The sequence below is a fragment of the Sinocyclocheilus rhinocerous genome, unplaced genomic scaffold, assembly GCF_001515625.1.
Source record: "Sinocyclocheilus rhinocerous isolate Xijiao unplaced genomic scaffold, SAMN03320098_v1.1 scaffold875, whole genome shotgun sequence".
Classification (NCBI taxonomy): domain Eukaryota; kingdom Metazoa; phylum Chordata; class Actinopteri; order Cypriniformes; family Cyprinidae; genus Sinocyclocheilus; species Sinocyclocheilus rhinocerous.
This window is the reverse complement of record NW_015659463.1, coordinates 806,957-828,558: the sequence shown is the minus strand read 5'-3', so window position 1 is coordinate 828,558 and position 21,602 is coordinate 806,957. Positions and strand designations below refer to the sequence as shown.

At 35.0% G+C, this 21,602-nt stretch overlaps 1 protein-coding gene across 2 annotated transcripts in view; it reads left to right on the top strand.

Moving 5' to 3' along the window:
* The window catches only part of slc38a3b (solute carrier family 38 member 3b), a 28,145-nt gene extending 7,884 nt beyond the window's left edge, over positions 1-20,261 (top strand). Inside the window, exons 2-17 of one of the 2 annotated variants that reach the window (XM_016532641.1) lie at positions 1,221-1,372; positions 1,756-1,776; positions 1,887-1,968; positions 2,105-2,220; positions 6,581-6,654; positions 7,405-7,497; positions 8,053-8,134; positions 12,497-12,579; positions 13,039-13,097; positions 14,444-14,617; positions 14,704-14,783; positions 14,875-14,975; positions 15,461-15,585; positions 17,136-17,280; positions 18,132-18,235; positions 19,917-20,261. In XM_016532641.1, the coding sequence (XP_016388127.1) occupies positions 1,269-1,372; positions 1,756-1,776; positions 1,887-1,968; positions 2,105-2,220; positions 6,581-6,654; positions 7,405-7,497; positions 8,053-8,134; positions 12,497-12,579; positions 13,039-13,097; positions 14,444-14,617; positions 14,704-14,783; positions 14,875-14,975; positions 15,461-15,585; positions 17,136-17,280; positions 18,132-18,235; positions 19,917-20,021 (1,548 nt within the window). In that variant the 5' untranslated portion in view covers positions 1,221-1,268 and the 3' untranslated portion in view covers positions 20,022-20,261. Of the gene's footprint in view, positions 1-1,220; positions 1,373-1,755; positions 1,777-1,886; positions 1,969-2,104; positions 2,221-6,580; positions 6,655-7,404; positions 7,498-8,052; positions 8,135-12,496; positions 12,580-13,038; positions 13,098-14,443; positions 14,618-14,703; positions 14,784-14,874; positions 14,976-15,460; positions 15,586-17,135; positions 17,281-18,131; positions 18,236-19,916 lie in introns of those variants that run through there. The other variant, XM_016532642.1, reaches the window with a different exon arrangement.
* The last annotated feature ends 1,341 nt before the right edge of the window (positions 20,262-21,602 follow it).

Here is a 21,602-nt window from a genome sequence, read left to right as displayed (position 1 = left end):
CGCAGTGCCTTAAAGGTACAATATGTAAGATTTTCGTAATAAAATATCCAAAAACTATGTGTACAGTGTTATATATTTTATGCAGTTGTGTATTTATGTTATTCCATATTTATGTTATTCGCATATCCTCAGTTTCCGCTTGTAGAAACTATGGCAACACACAGACACAAATGCTGCTGTACAGTTAAACTAGTCGCGAATAAAATGCAAATGAATGAAAAGTGTTGACCGCAGCATTAAATTTAGATCTGCTCAGTGTTGCGCCATGATTTTTTTATGCATTTTTACAGTGTTGCGTATTATAACCAATCACACACGAGTCTGTTGAGCTTATGAATGCAATGGCCAATCAGAGGCGTTCAGATGAGTTTTTGTTCAGTGCACGGCGCTCGCCGACTGAATTCAGCTCTCACATGAATTCTCTCATCATAAACAACAAAGCACAGATGTACGTATGATGTAAGAGATTCATTCATAAAAAAGTGTATAGACAGCTTTACTGATTATACTGTAAGTTTTTTGAGAGTGCTTAAACTCACGCTAGACTTAAGTCAGTCATAATGTTCTTTGACAGTGTAAATGTTCTTTGCTTGCATTCTCTGTAAAATGTATTCGCTGTTTGAATAACTATGGAAGGTAGGTAATAAAAAAATGAATTCATTAAATCATCCGTGAGCTATATATTTTTTTTTTTCAGGTTTAATTTTAATTTTAGCTTAAATTTGAGTAATTTTGCTGTTTGTGTAATTTTTATTAGTTTTAAATATCTAGCTTTAAATTATTTTTATTTCAGTTTTAGTGATTTAACATTTTTAATTTCATTAAGTCTCCAAGGCAACATTTCTATGTTTCATTTCACAAAAAAAGCTAGCTGTCAAAGCAACATTTCAGATTTTCATTTAGTTTAACTTGATGCAGAAAATAACTAAAACTAAAATGAAAACTAATAAAATAAATAATAGAAACTATATGACATACTAATAAAAATGACAAAAACACAACAAAAATTATAAATCTTTAACAAAAATGTAAGTGAAAACAAAATATACAAATGAAAGCTAATTAAAAATATGATATCTCAATGATATTAAAATAAAACTGGCTTTAGTTTTTATTTAACAATAACAGCCCTGAACATATAAGACAAATTATAGGTGTTTACAATTAATGCATATACTGTAGTTAATACTCATATAGTTTCAAATTTTGATCTTTTTCAGCAACTTTGTATCAGACAACTCACACGTGGGATATCGACTACTTCCACCATGGAATCTGCCAGATCAGAAAGGAGTATCCTTCCCAATGGGAAAGGTCATGACCTGGGACAGGAAATGTGCATGCCCATGAAGACTATGATGGAGGAAGAACAGTAAGCACTTTTAAATATTCAATCTTTAAATATTCAATTTTATCTGTAAAAACTTCATAGATATGTGCCGTAAGATAAGTTAGTTGCATGTGTGTCTACATAACGGGAAGTGTTTGCTTTGTCTTGTACCACCTGCATGAAGAACCAGGCCCCTTTAAACAGTGGTTCTCAGCTGGTCTTGCTCCTTGATTATTAGCATTGCGTTTTCCCTGCAATCAGTTTCACTGTGTCTCTGTGCTTCTGTACAGAGGTCTTTCTTTTGTATGCTCCTCAAATCACTTTTATCTTCTGGCATGGTGTGTTGACTTGTCTAAGTGCATGTTTACCCTCTTTTTCACTCCTGCTCGATGATGGACCTTCTCACACTCTCTATCAACCCTCAGAAACGGTACCCATCACGGCAGGTACGTCAATAACAGGAAACCAATGACTACTAGATGCAGTTAGAGCAAATGAATCGATGCAGCTTGCAAGGTCATTGTCAATTAAATGTCGACTGGCGTCCGTCCAACAGGTTTGATGATCCTGGCAGCACACTTGCTGAGAACATTGAGTTCCTGCCCAACGGCGAGGGAAAGAAGCCACGTTTCACTGATGTAAGTATGTGCAGCATTTACCGTGAACTTTCAACCGAAAGCATATCACAGATAGAAACTGAATGATATTTGACTGTGTTGATGTTCTCGGTCAGCTGTTGTTTTAGTTGCTCATCAGTTTCATTTCCTCTCTTAGTTTGAGGGGAAGACCTCTTTTGGCATGTCAGTCTTCAATTTGGGCAATGCCATTATGGGCAGTGGGATATTGGGATTGGCCTACGCTATGGCCAATACTGGCATACTGCTTTTCTTGTAAGTGAAATCCCTTCATTACTCTCTTAATGGCAGATTGGCAGAAAAAAGTCATTGATTGTTGGACGTTTGTTCTGATGTGAAGCATCAGTGAATCATCTCATAGTCATGCAAATGAACCTGTCACGTCCAGCCCTCAATGAATCAGCGTTTTCACTTCATCTGAATGTCAAGCATTTGGCACACCATTGGCTGTCTAATTGCCATGGTACTTAAAGTATTGTTTTACATGTGTTATTTTTCCAGACATGCTCTTGAATAATTGAGTGTTCCCTTTTGGAGGCTGTTAATGTTGATCGTGTACCAGAAAGGGTTTTCTATGGAAAATATCTGCCCCGTTGTGTTATATTAAATGACACACAAACCACCATTTGGCCACCACTTTTTTTAAAATCAGCCCATGTTTCAGGGGTTTTAAAATACTGCAAATGAAAAATGATGACAAATGTTTGTCAGTGAAATTATTTAGATGATTAAATTAAAGTAATTATGTTTTATCAGTCTGGTTTTTAAAGTGGTTTAAAGAAAGGGATAATGTGCAGTTAGCCAGTCATTTATTATATTTATTTTGCAACAATAAATAATTATTTGCATATTTTGTTTGAATAACTTATGGAAGGTACAGGTAATAAAAAAATTTATTCATTACCTCATCCGTGAACATCCTCCTTCATAGTGTCATCAAACTTCGCCTTTGTTATTGTTTTGAAAATGCGACCTCTAGTGGCGAAAACGTACATATTATACCTTTAAATGTACGGGTTTATAAATGGGACTTTGAGCCTAGTGGTAGTGATGTGACTGAATTGAGATGATTTCTCAAGTGAATTTGTGCATTACTGACAGGTGGCACACAATGCAGTGTTTTGAAGATGAATCAGAATGAGAAGAAATAATATTTGCCATAATTTATTAACATGGATGGCGTTGAGCATAGATTGTTTTTGGACATGTAACATGACAATAGCATGATTTTTTTTACACCTATACCATGGTACTCTTTAAGAAGTATAATGCTAATACCTAGCACATGAATATGTTAATCATTCAGTATCATAGTATATGTAAAATAACTTTTTTGAGTTTTATTTTTTTTGTTTACATAATATATGTATGTGTACTGTGTTTGATTATTATGTATATATAAATACAAACACATACAGTATATATTTTGAAAATATTTACATGTGTATATACATTTATATATTTATATTATTATATTTTATATTATATATAAAGATATTTAATATAAAAACATAACATATTTTTCTTAAATATATACATGCATGTGTTTGTATTTATATATACATTATAAATGTACACAGTACACATTCATATATTATGTAAACAAAAACATTTATTTTGGATGCGATTAATCGCGATTAATCATTTGACAGTAATATATATAATATATAATATATATATATATATAGAGAGAGAGAGAGAGAGAGAGAGAGAGACTATATGTAAGAAGTTTCTTGTGCTTATCAAGGCTGCATTTATTTGATCAAAAATACAGTAATAATGTGAAATATTATAGCAATTTAAAATAATGTTTTTCTATTTTAATGTACTTTAAAATATAATTTATTCCTGTGATGCAAAGCTGAACATGATCCTTTAAAAATCATTTTAATATGCTGATTTATTATCAATGTTGGAAACAGTTGTGCTGCTTTTTGGAACCTTGTGATACTTCAGGATTCTTTGATGAATACAAAGTTAAAAAGAACAGCATATATTTAAAAATAGAAATCTTTCGTATACATTACCGTTCAAAAGTTTGGGGATAGTAAATGTTTTTCTTTCTTTTCTTGAAAGAAATCAACACTTTTATTTAGCAAGGATGTGTTAAATTGATGAAGAGTGATAGATTTCTAATTTTATATATAATACAAAATATATTAAGTGTCTAATAATAACATGCGTTTGTGTGGTCTGCCATTTACTCTTTATTTCCCTCCTTCCTAAAATTTTCCACTGGTTAGCTCCACCCCTCTCATCTATCCTCGGCCCCAAAAAGGCCATGACCTGGGCTGACCACGCCTCCTCCCTTCTCCAAACACATCCTTCTTTTTAGGAACCCCCGCCCCCATCCAAATATAGTTGTCATATTTGGTTTCTCTCGCGGCTGGGGGAGGAGAGTAGGGAGACGTCTGAGGTGTCCGCAGCTCCAGTCAGGTTACAGGGAACTGAATACCACTGATCAAGTTATCCAACAGGCCAAGACTGCTTCCTCCAAAGATAGTCTTATTTCCGGGTATATAACAAGAAATTCATCAACCTCAATTTAGGAGACACTTCACGCATCCCTCTCAAGAGGCAGTTTGATCAAGTCCAGTGTTTTTACTTTTCAACTCCACAAAAGACTCGCCTTGTAGGCCTATAAATGAGAAAATGGGTTTTCTGGGGTATTCGTAAGCAGTTGTCATCAGGAGATAACTTAAATTTTGATTTGACTTTCTCATTAAGGAATTTCTCATTTGAAATGAACATTTTATGAATGTTTGCTTTTCACATGAAGCATGCAGTCTAGAAGAATAGTGAATTTCATGAGTGAATCGAACAAAACCAGACAAGAACATGCCCTGGTCATATTCAGTAAAAAACAATGTCGATGTGCAAAAGATGTCTCATTTTTCTCCCCCTAAAATCAGGGTTATTATAGTTACCTAAAACAAAAATTGAAGCCGTAAAAAAATGTGTTGGTTATATGAAATGAAACATGAACTGAAATAAAGTAAAATATTTAAAAGTTTTTATTTCAGGTAGTTGCCAAGGCAACATTTCTCATTTTAATTTAGTTTAGATGTACTAAAATAACTAAAACTAACATAAAAAAAATATATATTATATAAAACAACCCAAAAACTAAAATAAAAAAGAGACGAAAACACAAAAGAAAAGTACTAAAACGGAAATGGAAAATTTGAAAACAAAACAAAATATTAATGAAAACTATATCAGTATCGCAGTGATACTAAATTAACTTGAATCACATTACTTTTTCTTTTCAATTTTGGAGTACAATGTGACCTGGATTGTTGTGTGGTTATCTGATAAACATTATTATCAGATGAGGGTGACATTTTTTTAAATGATGGAATTTCCTCTAAACTGAGCTGAAAATAGTCTGAATGTCTTTTTTTGCATCAGCTTTTTTAAATAAAAGGACTAATGTTTATAATGCCACTTATAGTCAATATTTAAAGAGCCATATAACATACTTTCCAGAAGGCCAACAATTCACCAAAAATGTTTTTTTTATTGTCTTATGAAGTATTCTAATTTGTTGAGTGAATTGGTGGGTTTTTGTTAAATGTGAGCCAAAATCATCACAATTAAAAGAACCAAAGACTTAAACTACTTCAGTCTGTGTGCATTGAATTTATTTAATACACAAGTTTCACAATTTGAGTTGAATTACTGAAATAAATGAACTTTTCCACGACATTCTAATTTATTGAGATGCACCTGTATAGCATGTGTATATATACTAATGAAGACAAAGATATTTGTGTTGAAATGAACAATGCAAATTCAGAGAATTCTCTTGTAGATGTGTGGAGTACAGCGCACAGGTATTGAGGGGACTTCCTCTTGCATACTGAATTGGTAGGCAGCTGTTGAAGTCAACATTTGAATAGAGTTGTTATAGAGCTCATTTCATGCCCATTGTTAATTACTTGCCATTGATCAGGTACCTGTCTTCCAAATAGACTTGCAATACACTAAATTCAGGGACAGTTTGCACCTTCCTGAAAGTACACTAATCGCTTTCCACCGTTGTGTAGATAAAGCTTTTATCAGATTTGCCTTTCTCAAAGTTGGCAAACCTAGACTTTCCATTACATAAGCGAAAAGAAAAGAACTCGATAAATTGATAAAATTGGTTGGTGGTGTGTTTGATCGCGGGGTTTCACAGAATAGCTTATCAGCAGATGTACTTTTTCGGTTCCAATACAAACACTGGCACTTTCCCAAGATTCATTCAGAAGTAAATCTTACTTAACAGCATTAATACATCTGAAAAAGCTATAAAGCATTGTAGACCTTATTATATAAGACACATGCATGCAGTGCACTTGGAACTCCAGCTGTAGACTTTGTATTTGAGTGGTTTTAGTTTATAATCTTAAATATCTGTGCTGGATACCTAATACCTAATATTTAAAATGTCTGCCAAAGTCATTTTGGTAAGTATAAAGTTGTACATTCATCTCCAAAAGAGGAACTTCGACGGTTCTTCTTGGAAGATTTCTATGGTTGAATTTCTAAAGACACTGTACATTAGGTCTAGTAGGTGTAGATGGTGTTGTACAGATGTGGAGTGATTGTGATGGTTGTATTTTGTCCTCAGGTTTCTCCTCACGGCTGTAGCTGGTCTCTCCTGCTATTCTATTCACCTCCTGCTGAAGTCCTCAGGTGTTGTGGGTAAGATGAGGCTTTTTCTCCATCAGTGTGTTGTATGGTTGTGTCCTCATCAGGTGGACATACTTTAAACCGCATAAACACATTTCATTACACCAAATACACAAAATAATGTTCTTTTTAGCAGCATCATATGACCCCTTTAAAGTTAACTCACAGTTACTGAATTAACTGCATTTTTATTGAAATTTGAAAATAAATTCCCTGAAATATGACTATGGTTAAATATAGTGAAGAAAAAATAGTAACACTGGACAAAGGATTTAAAATTTTCGTAATAAGTTGAATCATAAATTTGCCATTAATTTGAGGTTACCACTACTAGCTAATAATATAATAATATTATACAGGTAAATTTATTTATCAACTGGCCAATTAAATAATTTGATAATATTTATAATTTAATTATAATTAAATTTGATAATATTTATAATATTTTATAATATTGTGATAATTGTAATATTTGGCATCGCACTATAAATAATAAATAGTCATAATAAAAAGAGATTTTTATTCGATGATTACTTATGCTGTTTTAAAGCATTTTTATGCAGTTGATGGCATTGTTTGTGTATTGTTGCGATGGCATTTCCTTTCTGAAAACACCATTTTAGGGCTTACTGAGTTTCCATGTTAAACTGCGGTGACCGCAGGCAACGATAATCATAACATGAGATATGGTGTTTTGTGGAAACTTGGCTCCGGTGGTGAGATTTGTCTCTCTCTTCATGTTTGACTGATATTTATTTCCAGGAATCAGATCTTATGAACAGCTGGGATTCAGGGCCTTCGGAATCACAGGGAAGATGGCAGCCGGAATCGCGATCACTCTTCAAAACATTGGAGGTAAAGAAAATCTGACAATTAAATTAGCCCAAACTGACTGTTTCCAGACAGTTTCTTTATTCATATTTTTTTATAGATTTGACAGATCTTTTTTTATTCATCTTTATTCTGTCTTTTCTCTTCATTCATTTCATTCATTTTTAGATTTTCCTCTCTGCTTTTGCCAGTTAACTTCCATACCTGTACTTTCATTCACACACTTTCTGAATTGGCAAAATTATGAAACTTGCTTTATGCTGATAATTAACACTATGTATGTGTGTATATGTGTGTGTGTGCATAAATACATTTACAAAACACAAAATAAATACCTTTTTATATATTGCAAAGTTGTACATTTTCCAAAAGTTAAAAGCAAAATATATTTAAAAAGCATATTTATATTTAAAATATATATATTTATAGTTTTTTTCTTAAGTTTTATAGATTTTTATAGTTTTATAGTTCCAGCAGAATACAGCATGCAAAATGAGCATGAAATCAGCATAAACCCCTGACGGTTATATTCTTTTGCATGCGATTCTTCTAATTTACTCATTTTTGTCTTTCCTATAGCCATGTCCAGTTACTTATACATCGTCAAGTCAGAGTTCCCACTGGTTCTGCAGGCGTTTTTGAAAGCAGATACCAATTCAGGGTAAGGACTTTAGAGTGGCATTGTAAAATGCTGAAATGAAATGAGAAAATCTTGACCTTTGCTCAACATGCCATTTTGCCAGTTAAATGTGAATGAATTGACAAATCTCCGTTAGCTCTGTAGCCGCTGATATAGACATGTACTGTCATTATCAGCTGACAATGTCACCGTTGAGGTCACTCAACACTCAAAAATCTCAACCTGGCATCTAGGGGAGGTGTTGTGGGCTCTGTGAACTGTGATTGGTCAGTTAATAAGAGAACGGCAGCTGATTGGCTGATACTATCTTTTTCCCACCACACCTCTGTTCTTCTGCACTTGACAGCTGCTTTAAACAAGCGTATCGTCATGGCGATGTCAGTAGACACAACTCGTTTTTTACATCTGAAAACAAACGCTGGGTTATAACTTTATTCAGCTGCTTGTGTTCTCAGGTTAGATCCTAGTTTAGCATGTTTTATCAAGTTTAAATATAGACTAACAAAACATTAAAATGCAAAAACGTCACTTACATCATCATCATTGCATCTCGTGCGCCACTGATGACGCTTCCCGACACACACCTAAACGTGGCCTCAAAACCTACCTTTTTAGCAAAGCCTTTGAATGATTCTTAATATTTTTTCTTGTTTTTAATTTGTAGCACTTTGGGATTCTGTGTGAATATAAAGTGCGTTATAAATAAAATTTATTATTATTAATATTTTTGTTATTATTATTATTTCCTAACATTTGATTGTACTATTTTTGCATTCAAATGCAAATGTTTATTTTAAATTCGACTAATATTCATTTTTTTATTCACAATCTCCTCATCACAGGTAGGCACAGCACTCAATTCAGCATGTGTTCGTGTCTGCATCACTCATAGCATGTGCCTATAGGTGTGTTCGACTTCATGCAGCACTGCACAGATCGATCGCAATCTGACTTGAAGCAGTGCATGCCGTTTAGAAATTTTGTCCGACTTGAGACGGCGCCGACGCCACGTGACTGTCACGTGTGGCAGCAAAGCACCGCAAGAGCGCTCCGAGAGCAGCCTGCTGACTCAGCCAGAGCAGTTTCTCCAGAGCGGCTGCAGGAGCTCTGATGACGACACAGCTATTTCACAATGGGCCAGATTCACCGCATGACAACGTGTGTTTCGGTTTTATTCTAACATCCTCAATAGCAATAATGCTGACAAATCTGTGTTTTTATAACAGTTAAAGTAGGGCTGTGCAATTAATCACATACGATTGTCAAGCGCATCTCGTCAGTAAAGCCGGTTCTGTGATTAGTAGTAAATCGCCATCACCTGCTTTCAGATGGAGCAGCATTTAATACACAGAGCCGTAGTTCACTGACAAGCTAGGCAATATCGCGTTCATAATCGAATGCGATTCATCTGCGATTATGAATGCGATATTGCCTAGGTTGTCAGGAGAACCGGCTTTACTGACGAGATGCGCATGACAATCGCATGCGATTAATTGCACAGCCCTAAGTTAAAGCTTTTTTTACTGTAGTCACAATGTTATATTGAGTCACTTTATCAAAAAAACACTGATAAAAGCATATTTATCCCACTTTATTGGTATTTAAATAGTAAATGTTAATGTTGTTTCTGTTGCTCATGAAAACGTTTCTAAAACGTCTGTGTGTTTGACAAATATTGCATTTTATTCACTTCATCTGTGATAGAGTATGCAAACACCGCGAGAGCATCACTACCGGGAGCAGAAGTTGACATGTCGAGAAGGGTATAACTGCAGCCTGGATATCTCCAAATGGGGGAGGGAACTGCAAAACGGGGTGGGAGCTCCAAAATAGGGCGTGGCTTCCTCCCATTGACAGACAGGCACATGACACGCATGCGCAATTTTTTTCTCCCAATCCAGTTCAGTGGAAACTCCGCCCCACAGCTGATTCTAAAGATTTTATTGGTTGTGTCAATCACAGTGTTGATTTCCTACACTATGCTACAATAAATGCTAACCCCTACGCCTACCCCACATCTGACCCTAACCTTAACCAGTGAAATTGACTGCACGGCGGGATTGGCGCTGAATAACGTGTTAAAGAAAGTTCAGGAGATAAGATAAGATATCTATGAGCTACGAGTTCCGTAACTCCCCAACCGGTCCTCACCGGACAATGGCACCTTTTTAGTTACACCCAGCGTTACTACCCCCTCCTACTCTGCGAATTTCGAGCCCCGGGACGCCCCCGTTGGCTGAAACAAAGTGATAGAGTAAAATCTTTCCCCTGCGCTGCGCTGAGATGGCTCGCGGGAGAGCTCGAGGGTGATTCCCGTTTATTAAGCAGAGGTTCCAGTCCGAACAACACTGGCCACGAGCTTTGGGCTCTGCTCTCGCGGAAAATATTTATTTATATAGCATATTTTATTTTAGATTAATTAGAAACAATGTTTAATTTATAAAGTTTTATTTTGAAATGTAAGTCAATAGCAATTGGCCGAAACCAGAGCCAATGGTGAAAGTCTTTGCGCGAAGAGCCCCCGCCCCATTTTGGAGGTTCTGTCCACTTTTGGAGTTCACACCCCACTTTGGAGATCTCTGGTCTGCAGTTATACCTACTTGGTGAAGTCCGTTTTCAACTCCGCCCCCGGCTGCAAGCGGCTACTCTTGCCGATCGGTCTGTGCAGTGCTGCATGGAGTCGAACACATCTTCTATCGTTCACTATATCCAACATTTTTTCTATCGTTATCGAAGGTGTACCATCGATAAATATTGATACCGTTTTATCGCTCAGGCCTAGTTTAAATGTTGTTACCCAAAGTCAGCATGTAAAATCATATATATTACATCTACACATAGTCCATTTATTGTACTGCAGAGGAATCGTTATGCCCCTAACAGTAGCGTATCTTTATTATCTCTCATATATAATGTATGATGTTTCATTTCCACGTATAGTAGTCTACATATAGTTTGAGAGGGCCGCGCATTGGCACACCAGCCCTCCCTTCAGTGTCTGAATACCGGGACAAGTGGGGAGTTGCGGAGAGGGTCTGAAAATAGAGGAGTCTCAAACAAGGCCTGGATCTACACACTGTGCAACACCTTGTGACTCTGTGTGTGTGTCCTCGTGTTCACAGTGTGGCGGTTACTTGAGTCCAGGAGCGGGAACTGCGCCATGTTTCAGTCTGCTCTGGGCATGATATTAGATGGTCTGTGTCGCTAGTGGCCACAGCAAATGCAACATACTCATAAATCATGAGAATCGCAGACTCAGACTGGAATCGGATGGAGTTAGACAGGTTGATTCTGGAATAGTGTAGATGATTTCCACAGCCACACAAGTGAAGATGCTGTTAGTTTGTCACACAGGCAGAGGAACAGAAAACAGAAAAACAGACAAAAATAGGCATAGAGTTATGAATACATTTTTTTACTGTTTGCTGGTTTATTTTGTTGCCCTTTTTATTCATGCTTCATTTACAGCTCTTACTATAACTTAAGAATATATGATAACCATATTTGGATATTAGTGTACACTACTGTTGAAAAGTTTTGAGGTTGGTAAGATTTTTAATTATTTTTGAAAGTCTCTTATGCTTATTATTGCTGCATTTATTTGATTAAAAATACAGTAAAAACTGTAATATTGTGAAATTTTATTACAATTTAAAATAACTGTTTTCTATTTGAATATGTATTAAAATGTAATTTATTCCCGTGATGTAAAGCTGATTTTTCAGCATCATTACTCCAGTCTTCAGTGTCACATGATCCTTCAGAAATCATTCTAATTTGCTGATTTGCTGCTCAAGAAACATTTCTTATTATCAATGATGCAATATCAATGATGCATGTTCAAAAGAACAGCATTTATTTAAAATAAAAATCTTTTGTTACATTACAAATGTCTTTAATGTCACTTTTGATCAATTTAAACTAAAGCATCTTTGATGAATAAAAGTAATAATAAAAAAAACTCTCACTGACCCCAAACTTTTGAACTTTAATGAAAACTTAATAAAAACTTTTTTTTTTAAACTTTCACTTATATATTGAGCAAATAATTATCTATAAATAATTATTTTTATTATGTCTGTAATTTAAAATTGCCACATATAGTGGAAATTGCAAGTAATGATCAGACAAAGAGTACGTTTATCTTTGATGTAACACTGTAACACTTTTGTACTGCTGGGAGAAAATTTAAAGTTTTTGAACATTAGTGGAAAAGTGAACATTAATCACCATAATGGTGACAAGCATTTACAGTATGATGCCTCTGTTTGATGTTTTTCAGTAAATTGTTGTGTTAAGCAATTAAATCACTGATCTAAACTGAAATCGCAGTAAAAAAATGTTTTTTGCTTTTGACATTGCTTGAATTGTCTGTTTCTGTAGGGAATGGTATCTCAATGGAAACTACTTGGTGGTGCTTGTATCTCTCTCTCTCATCCTGCCTTTGGCTCTAATGAAACAGCTGGGTGAGTCGATCATTTCTACTTCAGTCATCTCGTCTCTCTCTCCACCTCATGAAAGTGGGTTTCCATGTGCGTTTGACCCAGTTGTATGGACCGTTCATATTACAGAGCATCAGTTCAAGCACTTTAAAAGCACGTTCTGTTCTAATATGCAGCAGTAAGCTAAACCAGTACAGCATGTTTATCTGACGGCAACAGTCCGTTTTAACCACACACAATTCTGTTTTTCTTGTTTTGACGTGTTTATAGTAATTGAATCAAGTTGACCTTGTCAGTATTTGTGTCTGGTCGGCTCTGTCAGCACAAATTAGCTCCTGAGATGAGTGATAGCTCACTGCGCTTTTCTTAGCTCATGCATTTATAGTTGCAGGGATTCAGGCTTGAATGCATGTACGCAGCATGTCAATTGACAGTAGCACCGTGACGCCATATTGACTTGCTTTGCTATATTTAAATTTTCAGGTTACCTTGGTTATGCCAGTGGTTTTTCGCTCAGCTGCATGGTCTTCTTCCTCAGTGCAGTAAGTATTTACCATCATCATCATTGTCATTAGTACAGATATTACTAAAGTTAATATGAAAACAAAATGTACTTGAGTCTTATTAAGCATGATTCATAAGTGCATGCTATTCCAGGGAAACAATATAAAGTTATCAAGACATTCATAAATCATTTATTTGGTACAAAAAATATACAGTTTATACCAAAAATCACCACCTTCCTGTCCCTGTATCTCATCCATAATTCAGAGTGTGCTGAATCACAGCTTCACATAACTGTTCACCCGCACATTTTTCCCCAGAGGAAGCAATATACTGCGTAGATATTATGTCATATCTACACACAGCAACGCTGACTCATAAAACTCTTGCTCTGACTGACTTCAAAAGAAGACGACTGAGGCTTTTAATTGGTTTTAATTGGTTACACTCTCTCGGGATAAAATGATGATGCTCTAGAATGTTTCACAAGTGTAACGTTTGTCATGAAGCATTTGGCCCATTGAAGAATAATAATGTTTTTTTGTTTTTGCTATTTGACCTGCTATTGGGGATAACTATTTTTATGTCTTTCCTTTAGCCACCAAGACATGTAGCCATTAGAGATGGGCTTAAATAATAAATAAAAGAATTAAAAACCCAGTAACTGGATGCCAGTTACTGGGATAAAACCCAGGTACTGGGATAAAACTAGTTTAAAACCCTGATCACAAGATTGAAATTCCATAACTATAAATAAACGTTGAAAAATGGCTATTTATTTATTGTTTGTATGGCTTTTTCACCTTTAAAACATTGATCGCAAGATCAAAATTCCATAACAGCTATATACAAACATGTCAAAAATGGCCTTAGTTTTGATTGTTATTTATTTATTTATTTATTCATTCATTCATTCATTCATTCGTCATGTAATTTTTTTTGCCATCCAGTTTGTTTGGCACAATTAAGGGAATACACACAGAACGTACTCAAGTTTTTGGTTAATTCGTCATGTTTTTGGTATTTCACCTGCTGTTAGGGATCATTACTTTTAACCTGTTGTATTCTTTTATGTCTGTATGTCTTTGGACTTGTTATCTGACAAGAAATGTAGCCATTAGAGGCTTGAATATAACTTTATACAAACATGTAAAAAAAGACCTTTTTTGATATTTATCCTTTACATTTTTGCAGTACAGTTTGTGTGATGGCAGTTAAAGGAATACACACAGGAAGTACTCATGTTCTTGACTGAATTATATGTTGAGTACTTACTACATATATACACAAAATAGCCAAAATTACCACCCTAGTAGTCTTTTTGTTGTTGATATTCTGTATTTTCCATTTTAACTGTGCCTTCTGTTCCTTTCTGTATCTTTAGGTCATCTATAAGAAGTTCCAGATTCTGTGCCCATTCGAGGAGTTTTCAGCCAATAGCACGCTGGCACACGCTCATTCAAACGCGACAGCGAACCACGCCCACGGCTACCATAACGGACATGTGATGGTGGACGACTCCCACTGCAGCCCGCAGATGTTTACCGTCAACACACATGTATTGCACTCAAAGAATAGCACATTTTCATTTCTTCTTTTACATTCACAGAAAAATGTATCTAAACAGCACTCTCTGTCCCACAGACCGCATACACCATCCCCATTCTGGCCTTCGCTTTCGTCTGCCACCCTGAGGTCCTGCCCATCTACACTGAGCTGCGCAAGTAAGTCGACTGCATTAAAGCAGCACTGCGACCGCAATCTATGTATTATGCAAATAGATTGAATAGGAATCTCATGGTTTTTTCCCTGCAGCCCAACTCAGAGGAAGATGCAGCACATTTCCAACATTTCCATTCTGATCATGTACACTATGTACTTCCTTGCTGCTCTCTTTGGATACCTAACATTTTACAGTAAGTTTAACACTCTCATATTTGACCGTTACTAGTACTAGCACACTGGATCTTGCATTTGGTCCAGTTTTATGTATGCATTATGTTGCATGTGAAATTAAATACAGTCCTGCTCTGGTTGGCTGTGCAACATATAGTTCATTTTAAAACATTTATCTGATAACGGCTGTAAAAATAAATGAATATCAATATTCATTTTGCTCCATTGAATGCAAGAACATGTCCTGAGAGTTTGCAGATTTCTTACTTTTTTCATTCTTTCATTATGTGTACTTTCTTTGTTTAATTGCTTTTACTCTTTTTTTTTTTTGTAATTACTTTGAGAAGCTTACTTTAAAGGCGCTTTATAAAATAGTTGTTATTACTATTTCAGCGTTTGAACATTCACATGAGATCATCTTGAAATATTCAAATCAAAATGTACTGCTTAGCGTGCATTATTAGAGCTGCAAACTAAGTAGATGAATTCTTGAATTTTGTCGCAGCTAATGTTGAGGCCGAGCTTCTGCACACATACAGCAGGATCGACCCCTACGACACTCTCATCCTCTGCGTGCGTTTGGCTGTGCTCACCGCCGTCACGCTGACTGTGCCCATCGTTCTGTTCCCAGTGAGTTTAACACGTTCATATGCTCATATCATAGAGATTGTGCTGTTTTGAGCATTTTTACCACAGGGTGATTTAAAATGAATCATACACCAAACAAAAAACTGCATTGCATTTGCGATTTGCCACTCATGCCCAAATAACCAGGAATAATATAAAATATAAAAGATAAACATCCTTTTGTTTGTGTATTATTTAATTCACTGGATTATTTAAATCAATACTACAAGGTTACGTAATACAGTGGTTCTCAACCCGGGGGTCGGGACCCACTAGGGGGCCTCAGCACACTTTGTTTAGGTTAACTTGAAGTTGTAAAAATAATAAATTAAAACAAATAAATAAAATATAATTAAAACTATATAGATATGTTAAAAATTAATCAAACTTTAAATAAAATTAAAAACAGAAAATAGAAAAAAAATTCTAATTCAGAATATGAACAAAAACTATAATAGTATCTCAGTGATACTAAAATAACGCTGCACTGATCAAAGGTTTATGCCACTTTTGTTCCTGTTAAACCCTTGATACAGATAAGCTGACATTATATTTCGTAATGTAAATTTTTCCCCTCGTCAGTTTTTATTTTATTCTGTTTAAGAACCAGGGTTCTTGGAAAACCTGGATATATGAGGGAATTTTAAAAGTTTCATTTCTAGACCTGGAAAAGTCATGCAAATCAATAAAATCTTAAGTCACGGAAATTTCTATAATGAAAATAAGTTATTCTAATTGTGTCAAACTCTAAAATATTTTACCGGAAAGAAATTGATGAGAAATAGCTATTTGTGGGTAAAAAAATAATCTAATCAAACAGCTGGAAAACTGTTAAATACGTTTTTGAAACTTCTGGAATTATGGTATTTAATTATTTTAGCTGTATTATTTTATACAATTGTTGGAGGACCTCAGATGATGCCAACCCTGAAACAACATACAGAACTACCAAATTTTGCTATAAGTTGATTGCATCATATAATAATTGCTGTTAATAGTGTTTATCGTCTGTTTGATTACATCTTTCATTTATTTTTCCGTACATTTCTGCCATATGTACATTGACTGACTGATAAGCTACCACTAAATATTGTAGAAACTTAATTTGTTGTAAAGTTGCTTTGCGACGATTTGTATCGTGAATTGCGTTATACAAATAAACTTGAATTGAATTGAACAATTGTTGTATTTAATTTTTAAAATATAATGCCACTCCCAGTTTCTGTATATAAAGAGTCTGAAAACAAGCTGTTTTGTCATTACAGCTATATCTAGCCTTCATTTTTGTGTTGTAGAGTAGTGGGACCTTGGTGTCAAAATGATTAAGATCCACTGATGTAATATATGAATCATTTGGGTTGAATAATACAGCAAAAATAACTACATTGTGATATATAGTTATTGTGATATAAAACGATTGATGCTGCCCATGATTTAGAGGACAGATTAAGCTTGCTGTAAGACCTCAAAGTGGCTCAAAAGTTGCTTAAATTCAGTCATTAAAATTAGCATTAAAATATTCTCAAGCTTCAATCTGCTACTTTTTCTCAAAGGTGCGAAGAGCCATTCAAGAGATGATATTCCCTAATAAGACCTTTAACTGGATCCGACACGTTGCCATCGCCGTCGTTCTCCTGACCTTCATCAATATGCTGGTCATCTTCGCCCCCAACATCCTGGGCATCTTTGGCATCATTGGTGAGTCCTTCAATCATCACTGACCCAACAGCCCAAAATCCAGAGCGGTCAAATGTGCTTTCTGAGGGAAACAATTCTGTGTTCAAACATGTGTCAGAAATGCCAAAGCAGAGACTCACGTTGGCGTCACTTGTTTGTCTTGCTTTCTCAGTGTGGGTAAGGGACATTGACACTGTCTCTGGCCTTGAGAACAGCTTCAAATATCACCGTTGCTTGTTTGAACAGATAATGTTGTGCTGTTAAATCAATATTTTTGTGTTTAGCTCATATTACTGGAAAGAAGGTGAGTGTCAGGGTTCCTTTTGATCATAATGAAGAGGAAAACAAAACCAATCAATGACATGAAACTTTTTTTGTCCCGGTTTCTAAACTAAAATTATTATTATTATTATTTTGTCGGATTTAAAGTCTAAAAATATATTTATGATGTAAAAATTCTCTTTTTGAGATGAATTATTTAAATACAAAATGGTTTGGCGTAATCTTTTATTATGTGTAAAAAGGGCAGTGAAGCAGTTTTTAAAATTTGTGATATTTATTTAAAAATATTTTGACCTTCTTTGAAAATTTTACAAAATGAAAAGTTTTGAAAATTTTATAATTAGCTTTGTGTTCTTTAAAAAAAAAAAAAAAAAAATTTCATTTCAGAAATCCTTTGACATTGACCCATGAGTCTTACTGTGATAAAATTGTTTCTGTTCACATTGAGTTCTTTTTCATTCTCATTTTCATCAGCAAGGAAAACGTTGCTGGAATTTTAATTGTCATCATGTTTAATTGTCATCAGTGTCAGATTTAATTGGATTCAGCTGATTAGCTAATCTATATTTGTCCTGTTCTTCCTCCTCCAGGTGCAACATCCGCTCCGTGTCTTATCTTCATCTTCCCTGCTGTCTTCTACATCCGTATTGTTCCCAAGGATAAAGAGCCAATGCGCTCTACTCCTAAAATCTTTGTGAGTTATGTTTGTATAATTTATGACTACCCAGTAAGACAGAGAAGTAAATTTTAAAAAGCTTCACATTGATAAAGGGTTATTATATAGAAAAATAAAACCACAATTTTCTTAACTGAAATAAAATAAAACATTAACTGAAATAAGATTAAATACAAAAAAGTAATTGTTACGTGCTTGATGTTAAAGAGGGACGACCGTAACATTTAAGTGAGACAACTGTTACTGGTTGTGATACAGACCAAAGATGACACTGAGAAATAGTACGTTTTAGAAGTTTTTACTGGACGCGTTGTGAAAGAGTACAAATAAATGTGAGATTTAGCACAAAAAAGAAAACAAAAATAGGAGTGTCACCCAAATAAGAGAAATAAACAGAACAAAACCCTAAACTAACTAACAAAGAAAAGAAATATAAAAATAAAACCGAAATCTTCGGCGTGTACGACGCCCGAACTAAACTCCTCTAAACTAAAAAACAAAAGTACAAGGGTGGCACTCACAAACCTAATATAACAAAGTACAAACTAATCTAATAAACAAAACAAACAAGATCGTAACAACGATTGACTAGACATTCGAATCAACACCGAGAGATTCTTTATGCACCAAGAGCTTGTGACACTCCAAAGAGAAAGGAAAAATTGAAATCGCATCATATGACCCCTTTAAGTAGCTCGATGCACCGGAATGCATTCTTAACTTTGAACCCGACACATAGTAAGACTAAAACTCTTATCACGGACATCGGCTTAATCTTTCACGTAGAATTCAATGCAGGTCAATAGCCAAAGAACGAAACTGTGAATAGATCAAATCACACAGCACAAAGCATGACTCCATAAGACAAGATGCATTAAGCGTCAGCAGACTGAAATTAATGTCGAACATGAGACTGCTGTCCGTGTTGGAGCACAAGGTATGCTGGCGTGGCGCACACACACACACACACACACACAATCAGCTCGAGGCCTCAAATACAGCTGGCATGTCAGCGGATTGGCAGAACATCATGACGTCAGAATGATGATTGACAGTCCAGTCAGCCAATAAACACTGACCTAGAAGCAGAGTAAGAAATAGCACAAAAAAGACAGGAGAGCGAGGAAAAAAAACAATATACACAAAACATACGTGGAACGTAACAGTAATATCTCATTTATACTAAAATAACACTGACCTTCAAGGCAGCATTTGTGATTGTTGTTAAATGAATGATAAAAACTATATAGATATATTAAAGAAAATGATATATTATATATAATTTATGATATTATGATATATTAAAATTTAATTGAAAACAGAAAATATAAAATAAAATTTAATTTAATTCAAAATACTACCAAAAACTATAATAGTATATACTAATTTATACTGCACTGATCCAAGGTTTATGCTACTTTATTCCAGTTACTCTGACTCTGATACGACCCATTTTCAGCTCTATATCATCACATCTAAGGATTTACATAGTGTTTATATCTCTTCTACTGGAAAAAAGATGTATAGTAGAAATACATTGTTACTGTACATTTTTTGAACATTTCTAAAACTCTTAAATATCAGTTCACAAATTAGTCTGAATCGAAACATCAGTTGTTCAGGCAACACCTTAATTTGGGCAGAAAGTCATTTTATTTGTTTAGATTAATGACAGAAAATGCTTTTCTCTTTTTCTCAGGCTGCCTGTTTTGCTGGACTGGGCGTGTTGTTTATGATAATGAGCTTGAGCTTCATCATCATTGATTGGACGACAGGCAGCAGCAGTGCTCTGGGTGGCCACTAAGAGACAAACTCTGATGATGAATGTGTGTTTTTGTGTACGTGCCTTTGTATGAGAGTGTGTGGCATAGGTTAGGTTAGTGATGTAACATCTCATTTATTTCTATCCATATTTTTCTGCCCCTTATGACACAGTGGATGCCCTATCCCACTGTGGGAAGACAAAAGGTGAGGGGGACCCAAATCAACATCCCATTTTACACAGATAGCCTGCCGTCAGATAATGGGGAAAATTGCATTACTCAAAAAAAAAAAACCTTTTGATAAATTCAGACTGATGTTTTATATTTTAAAACCTGTAAAAGCGCTGATCTTGTCTATTTGGGCAGAGTTTTTTTTATTTATTGAAGGGTTAGTGCATCCTCACTTAACCCTGTAGAAATATGCTGTTATGGCTTCAGTTTGCTTGTCGTTATTTTTATTAACTCTCACTCTCTGTTTCATCAATCCAGAGCTCTTATACTTGACACGACTTGACTGCAAGTACCGTAGAAACACATAATTGCATTCTTCGAGATTTCTTTTAAGTGACAGCAAGCTATATATCAGAATTTTACATATTTAATTCTGCGTATTACTTTGGCCATTGAACAAGGATATTGTAGAGGTTTTGATTGCTCTCTGGGAGTTGAATGAAGCGGGCTAGTTTGGTAAAGATGGATCGGTAGATGGTTTACTCTCCAGTGGGCTTTGGACAATCAACGAGTAACATTACCACCTATTTTAGGCAACGTGCAGTGTTTTCGGTCAAGTGAGAGTGCAATTTATCATATCGCACAATTTCACTGTGCCAAAGCGAAGGATTTCTATAATCAAACTATCATGAAATATATTTTCTGTTTTCCTAAAGTATGCACAGTAGACATAGAATGCAAGGCGTGCCTTAATCACATGCATATTTGAACAGTGAAAAATTTATTTATTTAATTGTATCGAATATATTTTGCAGTTCGGATGAGTATTAGTGTAAGAATATTAGTGTTATAGTATTAACGTGTACAATGACATTGTCCTTTATCATTTTTGTTTGTGTTGTGTTGAAGATCATGATGCCTGCATACTCAAGCTCATTTACACAAACGCTAGATATGGACCTCATATACATGTACAAAACCATATTTTACTTGAAATAGACAGAATCTGCCCTGTATTACAATTCCAATTATCATATTAAAGAAATAGTTCACCCAAAAATTTAAATTAGCTGAAAACTTACTCACCCTCAGGTCATCGAAGATATAGATGAATTTATTTCTTCATGGGAACAGATTTGGAGAAATTTAGCATAACATCACTTGCTCACCAATGGATCTGCTGCAGTGAATGGGTGCCGTCAGAATGAGAGTCCAAACAGCTGATAAAAACATCACAATAATCCACACCACTCCAGTACATCAATTGCAGAGGATCCATTGGTGAGCAAGTGATGTTATGCTAAATTTCTCCTAATCTTTTCTGATGAAGAAACAAACTCATCTATATCTTGGATCACCTGAGGGTGAATACATTTTCAGCAAATTTTCATTTTCTGGGTGAACTGTTTCTTTAAGCATTTCACTGCAGTGAAGTTTAAGTGATTTAGTTT